The sequence below is a fragment of the Ailuropoda melanoleuca genome, chromosome X (genome assembly GCF_002007445.2).
Source record: "Ailuropoda melanoleuca isolate Jingjing chromosome X, ASM200744v2, whole genome shotgun sequence".
NCBI classification, from domain to species: Eukaryota; Metazoa; Chordata; class Mammalia; order Carnivora; family Ursidae; genus Ailuropoda; species Ailuropoda melanoleuca.
This window is the reverse complement of record NC_048238.1, coordinates 16,635,839-16,655,240: the sequence shown is the minus strand read 5'-3', so window position 1 is coordinate 16,655,240 and position 19,402 is coordinate 16,635,839. Positions and strand designations below refer to the sequence as shown.

Genomic DNA, 19,402 nt, shown 5'->3' with positions numbered 1-19,402 from the left:
TTTTTTTTTTTTTTTTTTTTTTTTTTTTTTTTTTTTTTTTTTTTTTTTTTTTTTTTTCCACCCCCCCCCCCCCCCCCCCACATGCCACCACCTGCAGAAGGAGGTGATGCTCTCATTTAAGGTGATGTCAGTGGGGTCCAGGAACCAGTTGAGCCTCCATCTCAGTCTTGAAGCAGTGAGATTTAAAAAGGTGGTATGAGGCTGGGGTAGTCCCCACTAAGCCTCCCCCTGTCCTGTGTCTGGAGCTGAGCTTACACTTTCACTCAAGATCAACAAGGCAGAATAAGATGGTTGGAGGTGGACTAGTCAATTCTGCTTCCCTTCTTTCCTGATGTGTTTGGGGCCCAGTGGGCTGCTGAGCCTCCCTGCCCCGTATCTGGCATCTACAAGGCAGAACAAAATGGTGGATGGCAGGGCTGGTTGGTACTCCACTTCCCTTCTTCCCTCCCCTATAGGTTGGGCCCTTAAGGAAGCTGAGCTTTCCACTCTACCTTATGGCAACAAAACAGTGCAAATCAGCCCTCTGCTTTCTGTCTCCCTATTGGCAGTATGATCCATCAGGGAGATGAACTTGTACCCCTACTCAGAGGCAATGCGATGATGCAGATTGGCGCCCCACTTTCACTGGTACCAAGAGTGGAGCTGAACTTCCATCCCACTCCTGTTCAAAAAAAGCAAGAGTCATTGCTCCACTTTCACCAGGGTGGTGTCAGTGGGGCCCAGCATGAAGCTGAACATTCACATTCACCCTGACCTTATACTACATCTCACCTAGTACACTCCCTGCTAAAAAATGATTAAATAAGATCCAGAGCCTTCTTTCCAAAAATGTCCATTATACAATTGAAGATTACTAGGAACCAAGAAAATGACAACATGAATGAGGAAAAAGTCAACAGATACCAACACCAAGATGCTTCAGATGTTAGAATTATCTGACAAGGATTTTAGAGTAGCCATCATAAAAGTGCTCCCATGAGCAATCACAAGCACATTTGAAACAAATGAAAAACATTTGTCTCAGAAAAGAAAAGATACAAAGCAGAATATGGAAACTTTAGAACTGAAAGATATAGTAACTGAAATAAACGTAATACATGGGCTTAATAGAAGAGTGGGGATAACAGGAAAGAGTAATTTTGAAGATCGAGCAACAGAAATTACCTAATTTGAACAACAGAGGAAACAAATGAACTGACAAAAAATAAAAAATAAAAAGAGAGCCCTAGGAGCCTGGGAAACATTAACAAGAGATTTAACATCCATGTCACCCTAGTCTCAGAAAGTGGAGAAAAAGGGTGCCTGAAGAAATAATGGCCTAAACTTGCCCAGTTTGGCAAAAGACAAAGTGTACAGATTCATGAAACTGACTGAACCGCAAACAAGATAAACCCAAAGTAATCCATGCCCAGACACATCAAAATCAAACGTTTGGGAATGAGAACTTGTTTAATGGGTATGGAGTTTCAGTTTTGGAAGATGAAAATGTTTTGGAGATTGGTTGCACAACAGTGTAAATATATTTAACACACTGAACTGTACACAAAAAAAGTGTTTAAGATGGTAAATTTTATGTTTGTATTTTATCACAATTTTTAAAAATTTGTAATCAAACTAAAAGCAAAGAATCTTGAAAGCAGCTAAAGAGAAATGAACTATTACATATAAGGGAATGATGATTCAAATGACAGCAGATGCCACATTAGAAACCAGGAAGGCTAGAAGGAAATGGCACCATTTTTCACATGCTGAAAGAAAACTGTCAACCCAGAATTCTGTACCCAGTGAAAATACCTTCAGGAATGAAGGTGCACTCAAAACAGTCTCAGATGAAGGAAAGGTAAGAGAATTTGTCTATAGCCAACCCTGAAAGAATTACTATAGGTAGTTCTTCAAGCAGAAAGGAAATTTTAGAAGAGGGATCTGGAGAACAAAGGAGTAATATGAATTATACAATCTTTTCCAGAAAATAGAAAAAGAGGAAACACTTCATAACTCATTTCATGAGGCCAGTATTACCCTGAAACCAAGACCTAAAGAGAGTACAGAAAACAAAGCTATAGACCAGTATCGCCCAAAAACATAAACGTAGAACCCTCAACAAAATATTAGCAAAAGAAATCAAGCAACATATGAAAAGAACTATACATTGTGATCAAATGGATTTTATTCCAAGGATGTAAGACTGGTGCAGTATTGAAAAATCGTTCAGTATAGACCACCGTATTAAAAAAGAAGAAAAATCACATCATGTTAATAGTGCAGAAAATGCATTAAACTGAGTTAAACATTCATAATAAAAACTCCATACTAAGAATAAAAGGGAAGTTTCTCTGTTTGATAAAGAATATTTACACAGAAACTCCCACAGATAACATCATACTTAATGGTGAAAGACTGCTTCCCCCTTAACATCAGGAACAGGACAAGGGTGTCCATTCTTACCACTGCTATTCAACCTAAGTGGAAGGATCCACCCAATTTTAAGCTTCAGTAATCAAAATTAACACTTCAGTAATCAAAATTCTGTGGTATTGGTAAAAGGATAAACACGTGGCTCAGTCAGGTTGGGTGTCTGAGTCTTGATCTCAGCTCAGGTCTTGATCTCAGTCGTGAGTTCAATATAGAATGCAGACATAGACCCATGCAAGTACAGCCAGTTGATTTTTATCAAACGTAGAAAAGCAATTTAATGGAAAAAGGATAGATGGCCTTTTCAACAGTGGTGCTTGGAGCAATTACACATGCATGGGTAAAACAGTGTGCCTCAACATCACACCTTATAGAAAAAAATAATTCAAAATGTATCATGGGGGAATTGAGAGTATACTTACCTTGATGAGTAATGTATAGAATTGTTGAATCACTATATTGTACGCCTGAAACTGATATAACACCATATGTTAATTATACTGGATTTAAAATAAAAAATAGAAAAAAACTCTGATAAAAAGACACAAAAAAGAAAAAAAAATATCATGGATTTAAATGTAAAATATAAAACTTTCAGAATTTAGACCTAGAAGAAACTTTTCAGGACTTTGGGCTAAATGAAGAATTCTTAGACCAGACACCAAAAACATCCATAAAAGGAAAAAAATTAGACTTTATCAAAATTCAAAACATTTGCTCAATGAAAAGAACCCTGTTAAGGCAATGAAAAGGCAAGTTACAGATTGGGTAAAAATATTTGCAGACTTGTATCTGAGACAGGGCTTGTATCTAGAATATATAAAGAACTCTCCCATTCTGTCTCATTTTACTACTTGTAGGCTATTATTGCTGTCTTTTTGTTCATAAGGTGTTTAAAAGACTATACAACTTTAAGTGATTGTTAACCATTACATTATCAGTAACATATATTGGGTTCAGTTCAGCAAACATTCAAGCACCACTTGTTTTACCAATGAGGAAACAGAGATTCAGGTCATTTTGCCACAGTCACATGACAAAAGCTTGGGCATTGAAGCCCATCATCATGGTGTATCTCTTTTAGGTAGGAGGGCTTCAGTAAGCCTCTGGAAACCAGAAGAAATCATTAGACTTGTTCCTGAGACTCTTAAATTAGCCAACCCAAGTAATGCATTAAAGAGTTATCTAGTACTCAAATTTTTAGCCCTCAAAATGGAAGCGGACCCATTAGGATAAGAGACTCATCAGAATCCCCTCAAATATTTGTATTTGTCATTTCCTCTGGCAAGGTGAGCAGGAGGAAAGAGAAGCTAACACTAAACACCCAAGACACAATGAGCTTTACCACAACCTCCGACATAACTAGTATCCAAATCTTGTGGATTAGAAAACTGAGGCTCATGTTAAGTAACTTGCTCAAAGTCACACCTATAATAAAGGGCAAAGTCAGGTTTTGAAGCTTAATACATCGGATTCCAAAGCCCACCATCTTTTTTATACACTGTGATTTCCCAGACTTGTCTGATCACAGGAATCATCTAAAGTACCTGTTTTAAAAATGAAATAATACCATGGGGTTCTGGAACTTCTAATTCAGTTTCGGATAAGGCCAGGTAATGTATCATTACCAGGAATCTTAGGTGATTCTGATCATCAGACAGGTTTGGAAAATATTCCCAACTCCATTAGAGTACTAAGAGGTGGGACTTGACGGTATTAGGAAGTCAGGAAAAGGCTTGGGAGTAGATAGAGGAGCTTAAAAAAACAAGTTGACACTTAGTTTTCAGCACTGGTGAAATAAGAATAGTAAAATTGGGGGCACCTAGCTGGCTTAGTCAGTGGAGCGTGGGACTCTTGATCTCAGGGCTGTAAGTTTGAGCTCCATGTTGGATGTAGACGTTACTTAAAATCTTAAAAGAATAGTAAAATTGGATTGTGGAAATTATAAAATTGCTTTAGGATCCTTACTCTTCACAGAAAAACAATGTTTTATTTTCTTAGGACTTCTCTTTCAGGTGACAACACTTATACAGTCGTTCTTTGACGTTGTCCTTGTTTACACTTGGGTGCAAAGGCACTGCTGAAGACTGTAGATAAAACTGTATTTTGGATGCAGATGGAAAAGAAGGAATTATACTTAGAAATAACATAAAGGGGCACCTGGGTAGCTCAGTCAGTTAAGTGTCCAACTCTTGATTTCTGCTCAGATGATAATCTTCAGGGTTGTGAGATAGAGTCCTGCATCCTTGGGCTCTGCCCTGGGGCATGGAGCCCACTTAAGATTCTATCCCTCCCTCCCTTTGTGTGTCCCCTTGTGCACACGCGTGCGCGCATACACACATACACACACACACTCTCTCTCTCTCTCCTAGAAAAGAAAAGAAAGAAAGAAATAACATAAAAACAGCTTTAAAGAATCAGTAATTTCCTCAGGTGTGAGAACCCTAGAAAATCTTTAATAACTTTAATCCTTAAAGTTTAAGGATTAAAGTCACAAGATTATAACATTCTCAAGCTGGAAGAGCTCTTAGATAACCACATATTTTATGCATGAAGAAACCACAACTCAAGAGAGGCTTAAGGACTTGCCCACAGTCCTGTGGCAAACTTTCAATTCCATGCTGGCCAAGGTTCTATCAAACTCTTATGGATTGCAGATAAGTACCAGAAAATAGTGACTTTTCCACAGTCACACTGCTTTTTAGAAATAAATTTACTAGCAAATCATGTTTACCTTATATTCCCTACTGTGTTTATCTAATTTTACGGTTTCTTCCTTCTTTAAATGCCCTAATGAGAGTGTGAATATATTCAAAGGGATTGCTTTTAGGAGATTATGCAATTTGAAATATTATGTCTGAACAACAGTATGTTACAAAAGTGAACCATTACCCTCTTAGAATGGTGTATTTAACAAATGGACACTTTCAGAACATGAGAACATGTGTTAATGGAGGACTCTAGCTTTCTCTACTTTTGATTACAAAATTTTATTGAGAAAAATGAGCAACGGTAGATGTCTAAACATGAATTCTAACAGCATTTCTGTGTAGGAGTATGAGCTTTGGATTCAGACTTGGGTTTGGTTATTTTATCTGCAAACCTAATAGCTCTGTGATCTTGGACAAGTTATTAACTCAGTTTTTTTCTTCTCTGCTATACATAATAACACACTTCATGGTTTATTAATGATTGATTGGGATTAAATGAGAGAATATATGTAGCATGGCTAACACTATATTTTGAACAAAATAAACATTGCATAAGTGATGGCTGTGGTTACTATTTCCTTGAGCCAGTAGTTTTTTACAAGAATATTAATTTCTGAGTGAGTGCTTTATTTCTTTATTCACTTTCTTTATCATAATCAGAAAATATGATCTGTACAATTCCTGTTTTGAAGACTTTTGGATTTACTTTATGGTCTAGACATACTCTTTATAATTTTTCATAGATACTTGAGAAGAACCCATATTCTTTTTACATTATAAAATTCAACATCTACCTAATCTAAAATAAAATAAACTACTTCACATGCTTTGTCCTTATTTTGTTTATTATGCTAGCTGATACTGGTGTGCTGAAGTTTCCCCTCCTATTTTGTGTTTGTTCATTTCATGTTGTAGTCCCCAAAACATCTTTTGTGTTTTGTGGTTAGTCTGTGATTAAATGTTTTTAATGAATTGTTCAAAAAAAAACATGTTAATTGTAGAAGATCTGAAAAATAGTGAAACATACACAGAAGGAAAATAAACATTTTTACTCTTACTAAGAAATACCATTATTAAAAGATTTAAATGTGATTAAGAGTAGGGCATTTAGATTCAGACTTGGGTTTGAATTTAGGCCCTGTTTATTAGCCTTAGGCACAATATTAGACTTTTATTTATTTGACAGATATTTATTGAGCACCTACTTCGTGCCAGGCATTTTGTTAAGGGCTGAGGATATAGTGCTTAAAAAGATTGACATAGCCATCTTGGCTTAATTTCCTCATTTGTAAGTTAGTGATAATGCCTCACAGAGTTGTTAGAAGCATCAAAGGTGATCTATAGTACTTAACACTTGCCTGGTGTGCAGTAATTGCTCAGTAATGATAGCAATTATTATCACTATATGTATTAAGTACTAATTACATTTTAAGTCCAAATCAGATGACCTTTTTAATTGGCTTTAGGTTTTTGCCTCACATTTTATTTTTGGCCTTTGTATTACAAACTCTTTCTTTTTCTTCATGCTTTTCTAGTCTTACCTGTTTCGTTTGAGTTTCTCTTTAAAGCAGTAAATAATTGTATGGACTTTTTAACCTTTTAAAAAATATAACCTGTGACTCTTAAAGTTTTTATTATCAAGTATTTCAAACAAGTATAGAATAGTATAGAGAGATTAGTATAATGAACTACCATAGTAAGAGAGAATAATATAGAGAGAATAGTATGATGAATTACCATATTCCCATAACCCAGCCTCAAAGATTGTCAGCTCATGGCCAGTCTTGTTTTATCTCCACTCTCCTCATGCCCCCACACACACATTCTGTCTTCCCCTCCCTGACTCCAGTGGATTATTTTGAAACTAATCCTAGATGCATATATTCAGATGTAAATATTTCATTTATATTTCTTAAAAGATGAAGACTTTTAAAAACACATAACCACTATAACATCATCCCTCATAAAAATGTCAATAATTCTGTAATAGCACCAAATTCCAGTAAGACACTTTGTTTAAATTAGACACTTTAACTTTACATTTCTTACATTATTTCTTTTGAAATGATTTGTCATCTTAAGTTTTTTATTCTTTCCTTGTGTTTTTTTTTCTTCTGACATATGGATTGTTTTTGTTTGAGGGAGTTATGAAATATTGAAGAAAGAATTATAGAGCTGGAAAGACCTGGGTTTGAGTCCTGCTCTTGCCATTCAGTAACTTTTCTGAGCCTTGGTTTCCTCATCTGTAAAATAGGGGTGATTATACCTACCTCATGTTCTTAGGATTGAATGTGATGCTTTCGTAAAGTAATTTTTACAATCTTTGCCAGTTAATATCTTTTCTAGTGATTTGGACTGCAATAAATAGAATTTTTGGTTATCATATGGTTTCTCAAAACATTCCAAAATTTATATTTATTAGCCAACTACTAAAAACAGTGGTTTTTAAGTAATCCTTTTAGGAAAGAGAATTGAGAATCTTTTTCTCCCTTCTTCCACTATCTCTTTTATTTGAGTCTCCATTAATTTAGCCTGAGATTACAAATCTTACCTTTAACTTTCTAAGTTTTATATTGTTTATATATTTATATCAACTATTTACTTTTCATTATTGACCCTTTTTCCTTTAGTGGGGTTAATTATTTTATTCGTTTGTTTCTAGATAAACTAAGTTGATGTCAGTATACTTCACCAGTTCTTCCCTACCTCAGTATTCTTCTTATTTTGATTCTCTTTCAATGGTCTAGGACATACCTTTGAAAAATTTATGAAAAAAGATACTACCAGGATGGTGAAATTTTATAAGACTTTGCTGATCTAAGAATAATTTCCTGTGACCTTTGTACATGAAAAACTAGGACAAGGTATACAATTCTTAGATCATAACTTTTCCCTTTCAACTCTCTGTAAGTCATTACTTCATTGTCTTCTGGCATTTTATTGTTACAGAGGAAAAATCTGAGGTCATTCTGATTTTAGTTCCTTTGAAAATAACCTATTTTTTTCTGCTTGTATGCTTGTAGGATTATATCTTTATCCTTGAAATTTAAAAACATTTGCCAGGACATGTCTTGGTGTTGATGATCTCTGTTGAACCTTCTCAGTCTCCAGTCTCAGGTATTTTTTTTTTCAGAACTGGAAAGTTTTCTTATACTTTTGATTGATTAAAATGCTCTGTTTTTTTTTCTTTAGGAACATCTGTTATTCATAGATTATTTCTATGTCCGTCCTCCATAGTTTTTTAATCTTTTCTTTCATTTTTTTTCATTTATTCAAGTTTGTCCTCTGTGGCATGGATTCCGTTTTCTGCAATGTCGATTCTAATATTTGCTATTCACAATGCAGATTTAATTTTGGCTACTGTGTTTTCATTTCTTTATTCTTACCTCAACATACTCCTGTTTCATAAGCAGAATTCCCCTTAGGGGTACACTCCAAAAAACATAAGGTGGATTCAGGCCTAAAATGTATCTATTTTCTGAGGCCACAACCACAGGACCATACAGGAAAAAAAAGCTTCTGAAAGGGTCCTCTAAAACTTAAAAACATAGAACCAGAGGTCATTTCTACCCTAGTCTAGAAAATAGAACAGTCTTGAGTACCAGCAGGTCTTCAGTTGCTTAAGGAATAGCAAAGCAACCCATAAGGGGAACTTAACTAGAAATAATGGATTTTTCCAATTATATTGATTGCATTTTTTCCTCATTATAAAAATAATAGGTGATAAATGCATACAATTTTGAAAATACAGTACAAGAAGAAAATCCTATGACCCAGGTAACTACAGATAAGATTTTCTATGTTTTGCCAGTTACATACACACAGGTTGGGGGGGTGCAAAATTGGGGTCATGCTATTTAGTTTTGTATCCTTTTTAATTTAATATATTACAAGCATATTTTTGCATCATTAATTTTTTTGAGGCCCTTATTTTAGCCATTGCATAGTATTCCTACATATGAGTAGATGTGTTATGATTTATTTAACCAGTCCCCTGTTGGTCATTTAGATTGTTTTCTATTTTTCAGTATAATGAGTATGATGAATATCACTGTACATAAGTCTTTATGCACATCTCTGATATTTCCTTAGGATAAATGAGGAGCTGATTCTTAATCCTGTCGTATTGGTAAGGATTATATACATTCCTTATTAAGAATATAAAATGCTTGTTTCTTATTGTTTCAATGTGATTGCATAGAAGATTCTTTGGATTCTGAACAATTTGATGGTATCTGAACTGAAATTCAAGAGAGGTTTCTCATGCCTCATCCTCAGCACCTTCATGAGACTCCTATTGCATATGCTTTGGGCAGGAGAACCACTGCTGATTTCAGGGAGTTTGGAAGGCAAATATACTTGTGGGAACTTGAGGGTAGTTAAAAAAAAAAAAATATGGTCCTTGCTCATTCCTACAACCCGGTCTCCAAATTAGTACACCAGGTCTCTGCACCCTTTCTTTTTCTCTTCCCTTCCTATTTTTTCAGGCTCTTATTCTCTGTGAGGAATTCTTTTCTCCCAGTGTTCATATGTATATTTCATTTCTACATAGATGGATGTCAGTAGATGATATTTCCTAGTAATCTCAAGGTAGCATATCGTCAATCACAGATGATTTTTTTAGTTCTAGTATACTTGTACATGATGATCTCCTGCTGGACTCAAAGCATTTTTTTAAACGTATTTTATATTTTCTTAAAAGGTATCAGACAGCAACCTGGAAATGTGCATTGTTGTAACATACTATTACAACAAAACAATCTGTTTAATAAAGTTGCTTAAAATGAAATTTTTATTTAGTAAAATATTCTTATTTTTGACATTTGAGAATTTTCCTTAAAATACTTGGGAATACTCTAGAAGTCCTGAAACCTTGGCTCAGAATCACTGGTTTAAATTGTTCATCCTTTTTAAACCAGAAAGATGATCTTAAGTGATAATTTCATACCACAACCTTAGAAGTTATTTTGAAAACAATTCCTGCTGTAATGCAAGCTAACAGTCTCCTTTGTCCGATCTGTTCTGATGAGACCCAATTGTATGTTATTCTTATTTTTGACTTTTACACATTTCACACTAACAGAGTAAAGCATGATTAGCATTTCCTAACCTTTTCCAGTATTTCACATAATATTTGCATATGTACAATCTGCCAAGCTCTGCAGTTTTTTGGCTGGAAGGCATAATGGTGGGATGAGAGAGGATAAATACATTTGCCTCACTTTTAAACTATTCTTTTTTGTCTGTACTCATTCTTTGGCCACATTGTATAAAAATATACTACACGTATGAATGATCTCTTCACCCTACTTGGTGGGAAATTGGCTGTATTAAGTAGCAAAACAAGTATCTCAGCACTCTCCTGTACTTCTTCATTACATTATGTCTTTAGAAGTTAACTGTAGAAATGTATATATTACACAATTCAGGCAAAAGAGAGGGGACAGGAAGTAGCATTTACTGGGCATCTACTGTCCCTTGGTGGATACATTTAAGTACAACATCCCTGTGAGGTAGATATTATCTGCATCTTACAGATGAAGAAACTGAGGCTCAAAATGTTAAGTAACTTACCCAAGGCCAGGTAACTATAGCAGTAAGTGACAGAGCTGGGGTTTAAACCTGGTACTAGTGAGATGCATACCACATGTTTTTTCTATCTGTTTCTTAAAATTAAATAATTTTTCTTATTTATTAGATACTATTCCTTGAACTTTTGGAACTATAGAAATTGCAATATCAAGTCAGACTGATGGCCCATGTAACCTAATCTCTAGTGAAGCCAAGGGTCATTTTTCAAAAAGGAAACTTACTAGCTACATGAGTAATTATGCTCATTTCTAATAGGTAATATTTGAATCCTTGTTTTGATGAAATGATACAAAAGGTTCGTTGAAGTAAAAGTGCTTTTTACAATAGATTTTTTTAAAGCTTCACCAATATGTAGGATAATGTTGGCTTTTATATTTCCTTCCTTAAAATTAAATTGTTCAAGATTTTCAATCTTTCCTAAACTCAGAAAGGAAGTAGACATTTTTGCAAAAAGTAGAGCATAAACTACCTTTTTAGATCATGTTTCACTTAATTTTTTTTTCAGATTGCTGTTAATTGGCTGGGTGAGTTGCTTAGGAAAGAAATGTAAGATTTATGGATTACATGAAGATGAAAGTAGTGAAGAGGCTGAGTAGCAGATTCAGAATCCTTTTTGTAGAGGCTGTAGCAATCCCATAGGGGATCAGAACTAGGAAAAGATGTATCAAAACCTTAAAATTTAAGGCTTTATTCATGAGACTAACTGTACCAACAATTATACAAGGCTTAGTTGCAGTATAAAGAGGACAAGGATTTAATCAACAGAAAACTTAGTATGACTCAGCAGTGTGTTTTGGGCATTTCAAAAATAATGCGTATGTGAACTGCATTAGTAAAAGTTTATTATCTAGGACAAGGGAGGTGATGTGCTCTTTATTCTGCATTGGTCGTATCAAGATTGGAATGTTGATTGAATGCAGTTCTGTATACTCCCCTTTAAGATGAATTGGGTGCATGCTCAGAGAAGAAGATGGCCTCATCTATCTGAAAGGAATGTTTAAAGGAACTTTGAGTTGCCTAGTAAAGAACAGACTCAGGATGGTTTACAGTCATAGGTGTAGATTTACTTCCTGTTATTTTGCAGATAGAGTACAGGCAAGTTAGTCATCATATATTAGTAATCCTATTAAAGGGTATTTGTAGCTGAGGAAAATTACTATATAATGAAGAGTTTTATCTGGTGAGGTAGTACATTCTTGTCCTGATAGTGTTCAAATCTAGTTGAGAATGGCAAAGAAAGAATTGAAGCATATGACGTTTATTTGGAACAAAAGGCTTTCAGGATCCCTTACCAATCTTAAACGTTTTGATTCCAAGATTAAAAGGACTTCATGGAGTATTATTTTATCCTCATGAAGCTACCTTATCTTAATAATAGTAATTTGCATTGGTACAGCCCTTTATGGTTTATATAGTAGTTTCTTTTAAGTTATCTTAGTTTTGAGTCTAACCCTTTGGGTAGACAGGGCAAATAGCCTCATTTTGAACAAATAAGGTAATAGGCTAGGAGACAGTCTGAACTGCCCAAAATAATAAAGCTTAGAAGGCAGACCTAGGACTCTATCTGTGGTCTACCATTTCAAGTTTAGTGCTGTTTCTACTATACCAGTTGGCCTTAAAAGTAAGTTCTAAGTCATGACTCTTGCTTTGTATTACATTGAAAATTGCAAGGAGCAGATGGTTCTCAAATTATATTCCCATGGAAAGTGTAATTGTAGCTCAGTTAGATCAAGGGTTCTAAAAGTCAAATAATTGGGAGCCATTCAGCAGATCTGTGTTATAGGAAGAGAACTCTGCTTATAATTAATGAGAAAATCTAGTTTGTGCTACTAGGCGAATGATGTTACCATTCACTAAGATAGCAAATATAGGAGAAGTAGCAGATTGGTGAGCCATAAAAGGGCCAACTGAATTTTGGATGTAATTAAAATGGCTACCATTGATTGTTTACTAAGTGTCATTCACTGTGCTTAGAGTTTTTATCACTTTTCTCACTTAGTCTTTACAACAACTCTCTGAAGATGAGACTTTTTAATCTCTACTTCCCATACGAAGAAACTACAGCTTAGTTTAAATAACTTGTCCAAGGCTTCATGATTAGTTTAAGAGCAGAAATTTGAGTCTAAGTGTCTGACTCCAAAACTAGTGTTCTTAAGAGCTAGTTTAAGGTTTTGTCTGTGATGTTTGGATAAAAATGTTCAGTATTCAGTTGAATAAATGGTTGTGGCTTTTGGGAGAAAGATGTCTCCTGGAGTATTTGAGTCCTTATCATAGAAGTGAGCAATACTGTAGCCTCTAAAAGTGTCTTAGGATAATAAAGATTTTATACCTTCCTCCCATTTTCTCCATTTTAGCACATTTCTGTGCTTTGTAGTAGTGTATAGGCATTCCCTGATCTAGGCACATACTCTCTTGAGTGTTTGAAAATGAAAGGCACTCTCTTTACAAGTCAGTAGACCTGTGAGATTCTCTAGGATGGATCGCTAGGTTGGGGGCCATGTTTTATTAACCATTCATCTACATCTTGGCGCCTAGAACATAGCATGAATGAAATGCAATGGGTGGATGAATGTATGGATGAATAGGGATTTGGAGAGTAGATTCAGAGCAAATTCAGAGCAACTGCCTCATGTGGGATGTAGGGTAATGGGTGGGCTGCCTTTTATTTCCTAATTGATGATGCTCCAAAGATGGTTACTTTAGATCCTTCTACATTTGTTGAATTGACAAGTGGTCAGGGCATTTATTCCTTTTTCCATTGAAGTTACCAGAGAAGACCCTGTGTTCCTGACTTCTGGTTTGGTTTGGTTTTGTTATTAATTACACAAATAATACATACTCATTGTAGACACATTAGAAAATTCAAATATGCAAAAACAAACATATTTTAAATTGTCTAAAATTCTACCACCCAGAAATAGCCACTGTTAACATTTTGGTGTATATCCTTCCAGAGTTTTTCCCATACAAATATATACATTGAAATATGTATATATTTATTTAAAATGGGATCATTACAATTCATATTTTTTGTAAACTGCTTTTTCACTTATTACATGTGACTGTCTTTCCATGTCAACAAATTTACATCTTTATTATCATTTTTAATGACTGTATAGTATTCCATTATATGGATGTACCATCATATATTTAACTAGTTCTCTATTGTTAAGAATTTAGGTTTCCAATTTGGAGTTCTTTTTGGAAAAAGTTATGGTGAGCATTCTTGTATGTACATCTTTGCACACTTGTTTTAATACAGACTTAGATTACCTTCCTGAAAGGTTGTGCTGATTTATACTTTCTCCAGAAATATACTCTGAGTGCTCTTTTCCCCATACTCATATTAGTGCTCGATGTTATTTTTTCTGTTAGTCATTACCAGTTTGAAAGGCAAAGGTATCTTTCGGTTAAATGCATTTATTTGATTAGTACTAAGGCTGAACTCTTTTTTCCCTTATTGCTCATTTCTGTTGAGGTTCATCATTTGTTCTTACAGGTTTGTAAAACAAATTTCTTTATGTATTGAGGATACCAATCCTTTGTCATATGTTGCTTTCTTTGTAATCAATTTGTCTTTTATCTTTTTTGTGTATGACAGATGACATTTTAAACTTTTATTGATTCAAATGTCATTTTTTCCTTTATGATTTCCACCCTCCTTACCCCATAAGTATTATTTACCTATAGTTTCTTCTAATACTTATATAATTTTATTTTTGACATTTAAATATTTTATGCATCTGGAATCAATTTTGATACGGAGATCTAGCTTACTTTTCCCCCAAAATAATCAGTTGCCCTGATTAATCAATGAAGTTGGAATTTAGAATGTGTTTTGCCAAAGAAAGCATTGTAAATGATAATTCAGTGAGGTTTAAATAACACCATTTGTAATGCATTTAACTATTAAAATAACCTCAAGGGCTCACCTGGAAAGGTAATCATCATTTATTATATCACTTCCATGGAAAATGTTTTTATAGTTAACTTTTAAAGCACAACCTGTTGCATATTGGCAACTACATACTTACATGGTGGTTTGGTACTGCATTAGAACCCTATAGGGGTGAAAATATTCCAATATGATTTTGTTTTGTCTGCCTTCATTTAACTTTAACTGATGTGAGATCTGTGTTTGGTAACTTTCTACTTGCTGTGCTTTTCACAGAATGGACAGCAAATTATGGATGAACCTATGGGAGAGGAGGAGATTAATCCACAAACTGTAAGTAAAATATTGTAACATAAGGAATATAGATAAATCAGATACCATAAAATTTAAGGAGTCTTATTTTTAAACTGAGCAAAGTAATGATCTTATGTTATTAGAAACTTGCTGATGCTTTCACATTAATTTTACCAAAACATAGTCTTAAACATACTAGTGCCATTTTTAAAAACTGTTTAATTAAAGGACTGGTTTAAAGAGAATGACAAAACAAATTGCTTTATGTTGTTGAAAGTGTTTCATTAGTACCTTAAAGCTTTTTTTTTTAAGATTTTATTATTTATTTGAGAGAGAGCATGAGCAGGGAGAAGGGGAGGGATAGGGACAAGCAGACTCCCTGCTGAGCAGTGAGCCCCATTAGGGGCTTGATCACAGGACCCTGGGATCATGACCTGAGCCAAGGGCAGATGCTTAACCAACTGAGCCACCCAGGTGCCCCCTTAAAGCTTATTAAAAAAAAAAAAATCAGGGGCGCCTGGGTGGCACGGCGGTTAAGCGTCTGCCTTCAGCTCAGGGCGTGATCCCGGCGTTATGGGATCGAGCCCCGCATCAGGCTCCTCCGCTGTGAGCCTGCTTCTTCCTCTCCCACTCCCCCTGCTTGTGTTCCCTCTCTTGCTGGCTGTCTCTCTGTCAAATAAATAAACAAAATCTTTAAAAAAAAATCAAACTAACCATAGATTTATTAGAGACAAAAATATAAAGGTGATATTTCATAGAAGTATTTAACGTAGAAGATGAACGTTCACCATTTCCTCATGTTGTTTTTTTATTCACTTCTAAGTCTCCAGCACCTAGACCAGTGACTGGTACATAATAGACACTCATTAAATATTACATAAATGAATTAAAAAATTTTCCTACCTTTAAGATAGCCATTGTTAGCAGCACAGTTAGTATCTTCATTTTATTCTGTACATAAGATAGTTATTACTGATATTTACAAAATATATGTATTCTCCAGCTTGCTCTTTTCACTTAAGTCTGGAACATCTTTTTATGACAGTACATGTAGATCTTCTTTTTAAATTGTTGCATGAGGGGCGCCTGGGTGGCTCAGTCGTTAAGCGTTTGCCTTCGGCTCAGGGTGTGATCCCAGGGTCCTGGGATAGAGCCCCACATCAGGCTCCTCCGCTGGGAGCCTGCTTCTTCCTCTCCCACACCCCCTGCCTGTGTTCCCTTTCTCGCTGGCTGTCTGTCTCTCTCTGTTAAATAAATAAATAAAATCTTTAAAAATAAAAAAATAATAAAAAATAAATTGTTGCATGATACTCTATTTTTTTGGCGATTTTATTTATTTGAGAGAGAGAGAGCAGGGGTGGGGGTGGGGAGGAACAGAGGGAGAAGGACAAGCAGACTCCATGCTGAGCAGGGAGCCCCACGTGGGGCTCGATCTCAGGACCCTGAGGTCATGACTTGAGCTGAAACCAAGAGTTGGACACTTAAACAACTGAGCCATCCAGGCACCCCTGTTGCATGATACTCTATATTTTATGAATGCCCTACACTTAATGTAATTTTCCCCCTATTTATTTTTGTGAACTTGTGTTTCAGTAAGATATAGTCTTAGAGAACGATATGCTAGAACAAAGGGTATGAACATTTAAATCTCAATAGACATAGGAGTGCCTGGCTGGCTCAGTCAGAAGAGCATGTGACTCTTAATCTCGGGATCATGAGTTCGAGCCCCACGTTGGGTGTAGAGATTACTTTAATAAATTTTTTTTAAAGATTTTATTTATTTGTTTGACAGAGTGAGAGAGCACAAGCAGGGAGAGCAGTAGAGGGAGAAGGAGAATCAGGCTCCCCGCTGAGCAGGGAGCCCGAAGTGGGGCTCGGTCCCAGGACCCCGGGATCATGATCCGAGCTGAAGGCAGACACTTAACCGACTGAACCACCCAGGCACCCCATAAATAAATATTTTTTAAAAAACTAAATAAATCCCAATAGACAGTCCCAGATTGCTGTCCGAACCAAAAAGATTGTAAAAATGTTACTGTATGAGAGTACCTGTTCAACCATACCCTATACAACACTGGATATTATTAGAAATTATTTTTCATTCAAGACACTCTAAATAAATAATACTTTCTCATTTCAGTTTGCATCTCATTTGATTATTAGTGAAGTTGGGTATCCATGTATTACTGGCCTTTGTGTTTTTGGTTGCTTATCTCCTTATGGTCTATGTGATCATATATATTCTGGACATTAACTCCACATCTTTAATGTATCTTGCAAATATTTTCTCATTTTTTTAACATCGATTATGTTGTCTTTCATTGTATGTATATGGAGGTTTTCATTTTTGAGTGATCAGATCTGGCTTCGGGGTTTTGTGTGTTGGTTAGAAGATCCTTCCCTGCACCAAGGTTATAAAAATAACCTCTTATATTTTCTTCTGCCACCTCTGTGGTTTTGTGTTTTACATTTAGATCTGTGGTCTACTTGGAATCGTAGTACCCATTATGACATAGAAATCTGACTTTTCTTTTCAAATAGTCTTTTGTCCTAATCTCTACTTACTGAACAAATAAAACCTATTAAACTTATTTTGATTTCTCTTTTATCATATATAGAATTGCTATAGTCTCCTTGTATTAGTTTCCTAGAGCTGCTGTAACAATATACCACAAACTGGGTGGCTTAAAATAACAGAAATTTATTCTCTCACATTTGGGAGGACACAATATGTGTCGACAGAGCCATGCCCTTTGAAGGCTCTGGGAGGGGATCTGTCCTTGCTTTTTCCAGCTTCTGGTGGCTTCCAGCAGTCCTTGGCATTCCTTGCCTGCATCACTCCATTCTTTACCTTCATTGTCACATGGCATTTTCCCTATGTGTCTCCGTGTCCAAATTTCCTTCTTCACATAAGGATACCAGTCATTGGATTAGGGCCCACCTTACTCCAGTATGACTTCATCCTAACATTACTGAACCTACAAAGACCCTGTATTCAAAAAAGATCACATTCCCAGGTACTGGGTTTAGAAATTGAACATACCTTTTTGGGAGACACAGTTCAACGCATAGCATCCCTGAGTCTTGACTTCACATGCATTTTCAGATACTGTACATTTATTATATGTTTTTTATATGTGGCAAGGCAAGCCCTCCCACCGTTTTACTTTTCAAAGTTGTGGTCTTATGCATCTTCCAGATGAACTTAACAATCAATTTATCCAGTACTCCTGAAAAAGTTATTGGGATTAAATATGCTAATTAACATGAAGAAAATTATTTTAATAATGTTGAGTCTTCACATCCCCAAAACATTTATTCTGATATTCTTTTATATCCTTTATCAAAATTTTATGGTTTCTTACATATAGTTTTGTACATTAATTTATTAAGGTAATTCATGGGTATTTTATAGTTTTTGTTACATTGCAGTGGGATTTCTTCTCTGCTGTCTTCCATCTGGTTATTGCTAATACATAAAAATGTTAAGTGTTGGGGCACCTGGGTGGCTCACTCGGTTAAGCATCTGCCTTCGGCTCAGGTCATAATCCCAGGGTCCTGGGATCAAGCATCCACATAGGTCTTCCTGCTCAGCGGGGAGTCTACTTCTCCTCTCCCTCTGCCCCTCCCCCTGCTTGTGCTGTCTCTCTCTCTCTTACTCTCTCTCTCTCAAATAAATGAAGATCAAATAAATAATCTTTAAAAAATGTTAAATATTTCTATATGCTTTTTAACGTATTTGAAAAGTTTTCAGAAATCAAATTGTCATGAACGTTTTGTCAGTTATGGAACAGTGAGATCATTATACTCTTCTTAAAATCCTTCAGTTGTTTTGTGCTTCCTTCAGATGAAGTACAGACACTGCCTTGTGACCTATCAGGCCCTGTCTAATAAGGACTTTGTTTACTTCTCTTTATCATCCCCAGCCGTACTCCTCTACCCTCTCCTGAAAGTGCAGTCACTCCAGTGTATCAGGTTTTCTTTTGTTCCTGGGCCTTCACAGGTGATACTCCCTCTCTCAGAATTTTTTCCCCTAGCACCCCTTCCAGTTAACTCCCAATCATCCTTCAGGTCCAAGTTTGATATCACTTCAACCGAGACATCTTCCTGACACAACTACCAGTTCCATTTCCGCCTTGAGTTAAGTGTTTTTCATTTGTGCTGCCGTAGCAGCCTATGAGTACCCTAAATGGGAATACCACATTAGATTCCATTACTTATTTATTTATTCCCTACTAAACTGTGAGCTTGACCATGTCTGACTTATTCCTTGTTTTATATCCCTTATTATACTGTCAGACTTGACCATGTCTGATTTATTCCTTGTTTTATATCCAGTATCCAGTAGGTGTTCAATAAGTGCTTGTTAATTAAATGAGTGCATAAATTAACTGTTGGCTAGCACAGAGGCCCAGGCATGGGACCTGTGCCTGAGGTTACCTTCACATTTAGTCTGGCTTTCTGTACCTCCCAGGCCATTTGAGGCATTCTATTTCAT

The 19,402-nt window shown here is 35.6% G+C and overlaps 1 protein-coding gene across 9 annotated transcripts in view; it reads left to right on the top strand.

Moving 5' to 3' along the window:
• Positions 1-19,402, top strand: part of RPS6KA3 (ribosomal protein S6 kinase A3) — a 113,890-nt gene that overhangs the window by 13,890 nt on the left and 80,598 nt on the right. For 4 of the 9 annotated variants that reach the window (XM_034649862.1, XM_034649861.1, XM_034649863.1 and 1 more), the window contains one exon: positions 14,887-14,943. In XM_034649862.1, the coding sequence (XP_034505753.1) occupies positions 14,887-14,943 (57 nt within the window). Of the gene's footprint in view, positions 1-8,146; positions 8,241-8,843; positions 8,901-9,151; positions 9,253-13,910; positions 13,932-14,886; positions 14,944-19,402 lie in introns of those variants that run through there. The other 5 variants (XM_034649869.1, XM_034649866.1, XM_034649867.1 and 2 more) reach the window with 5 other exon arrangements.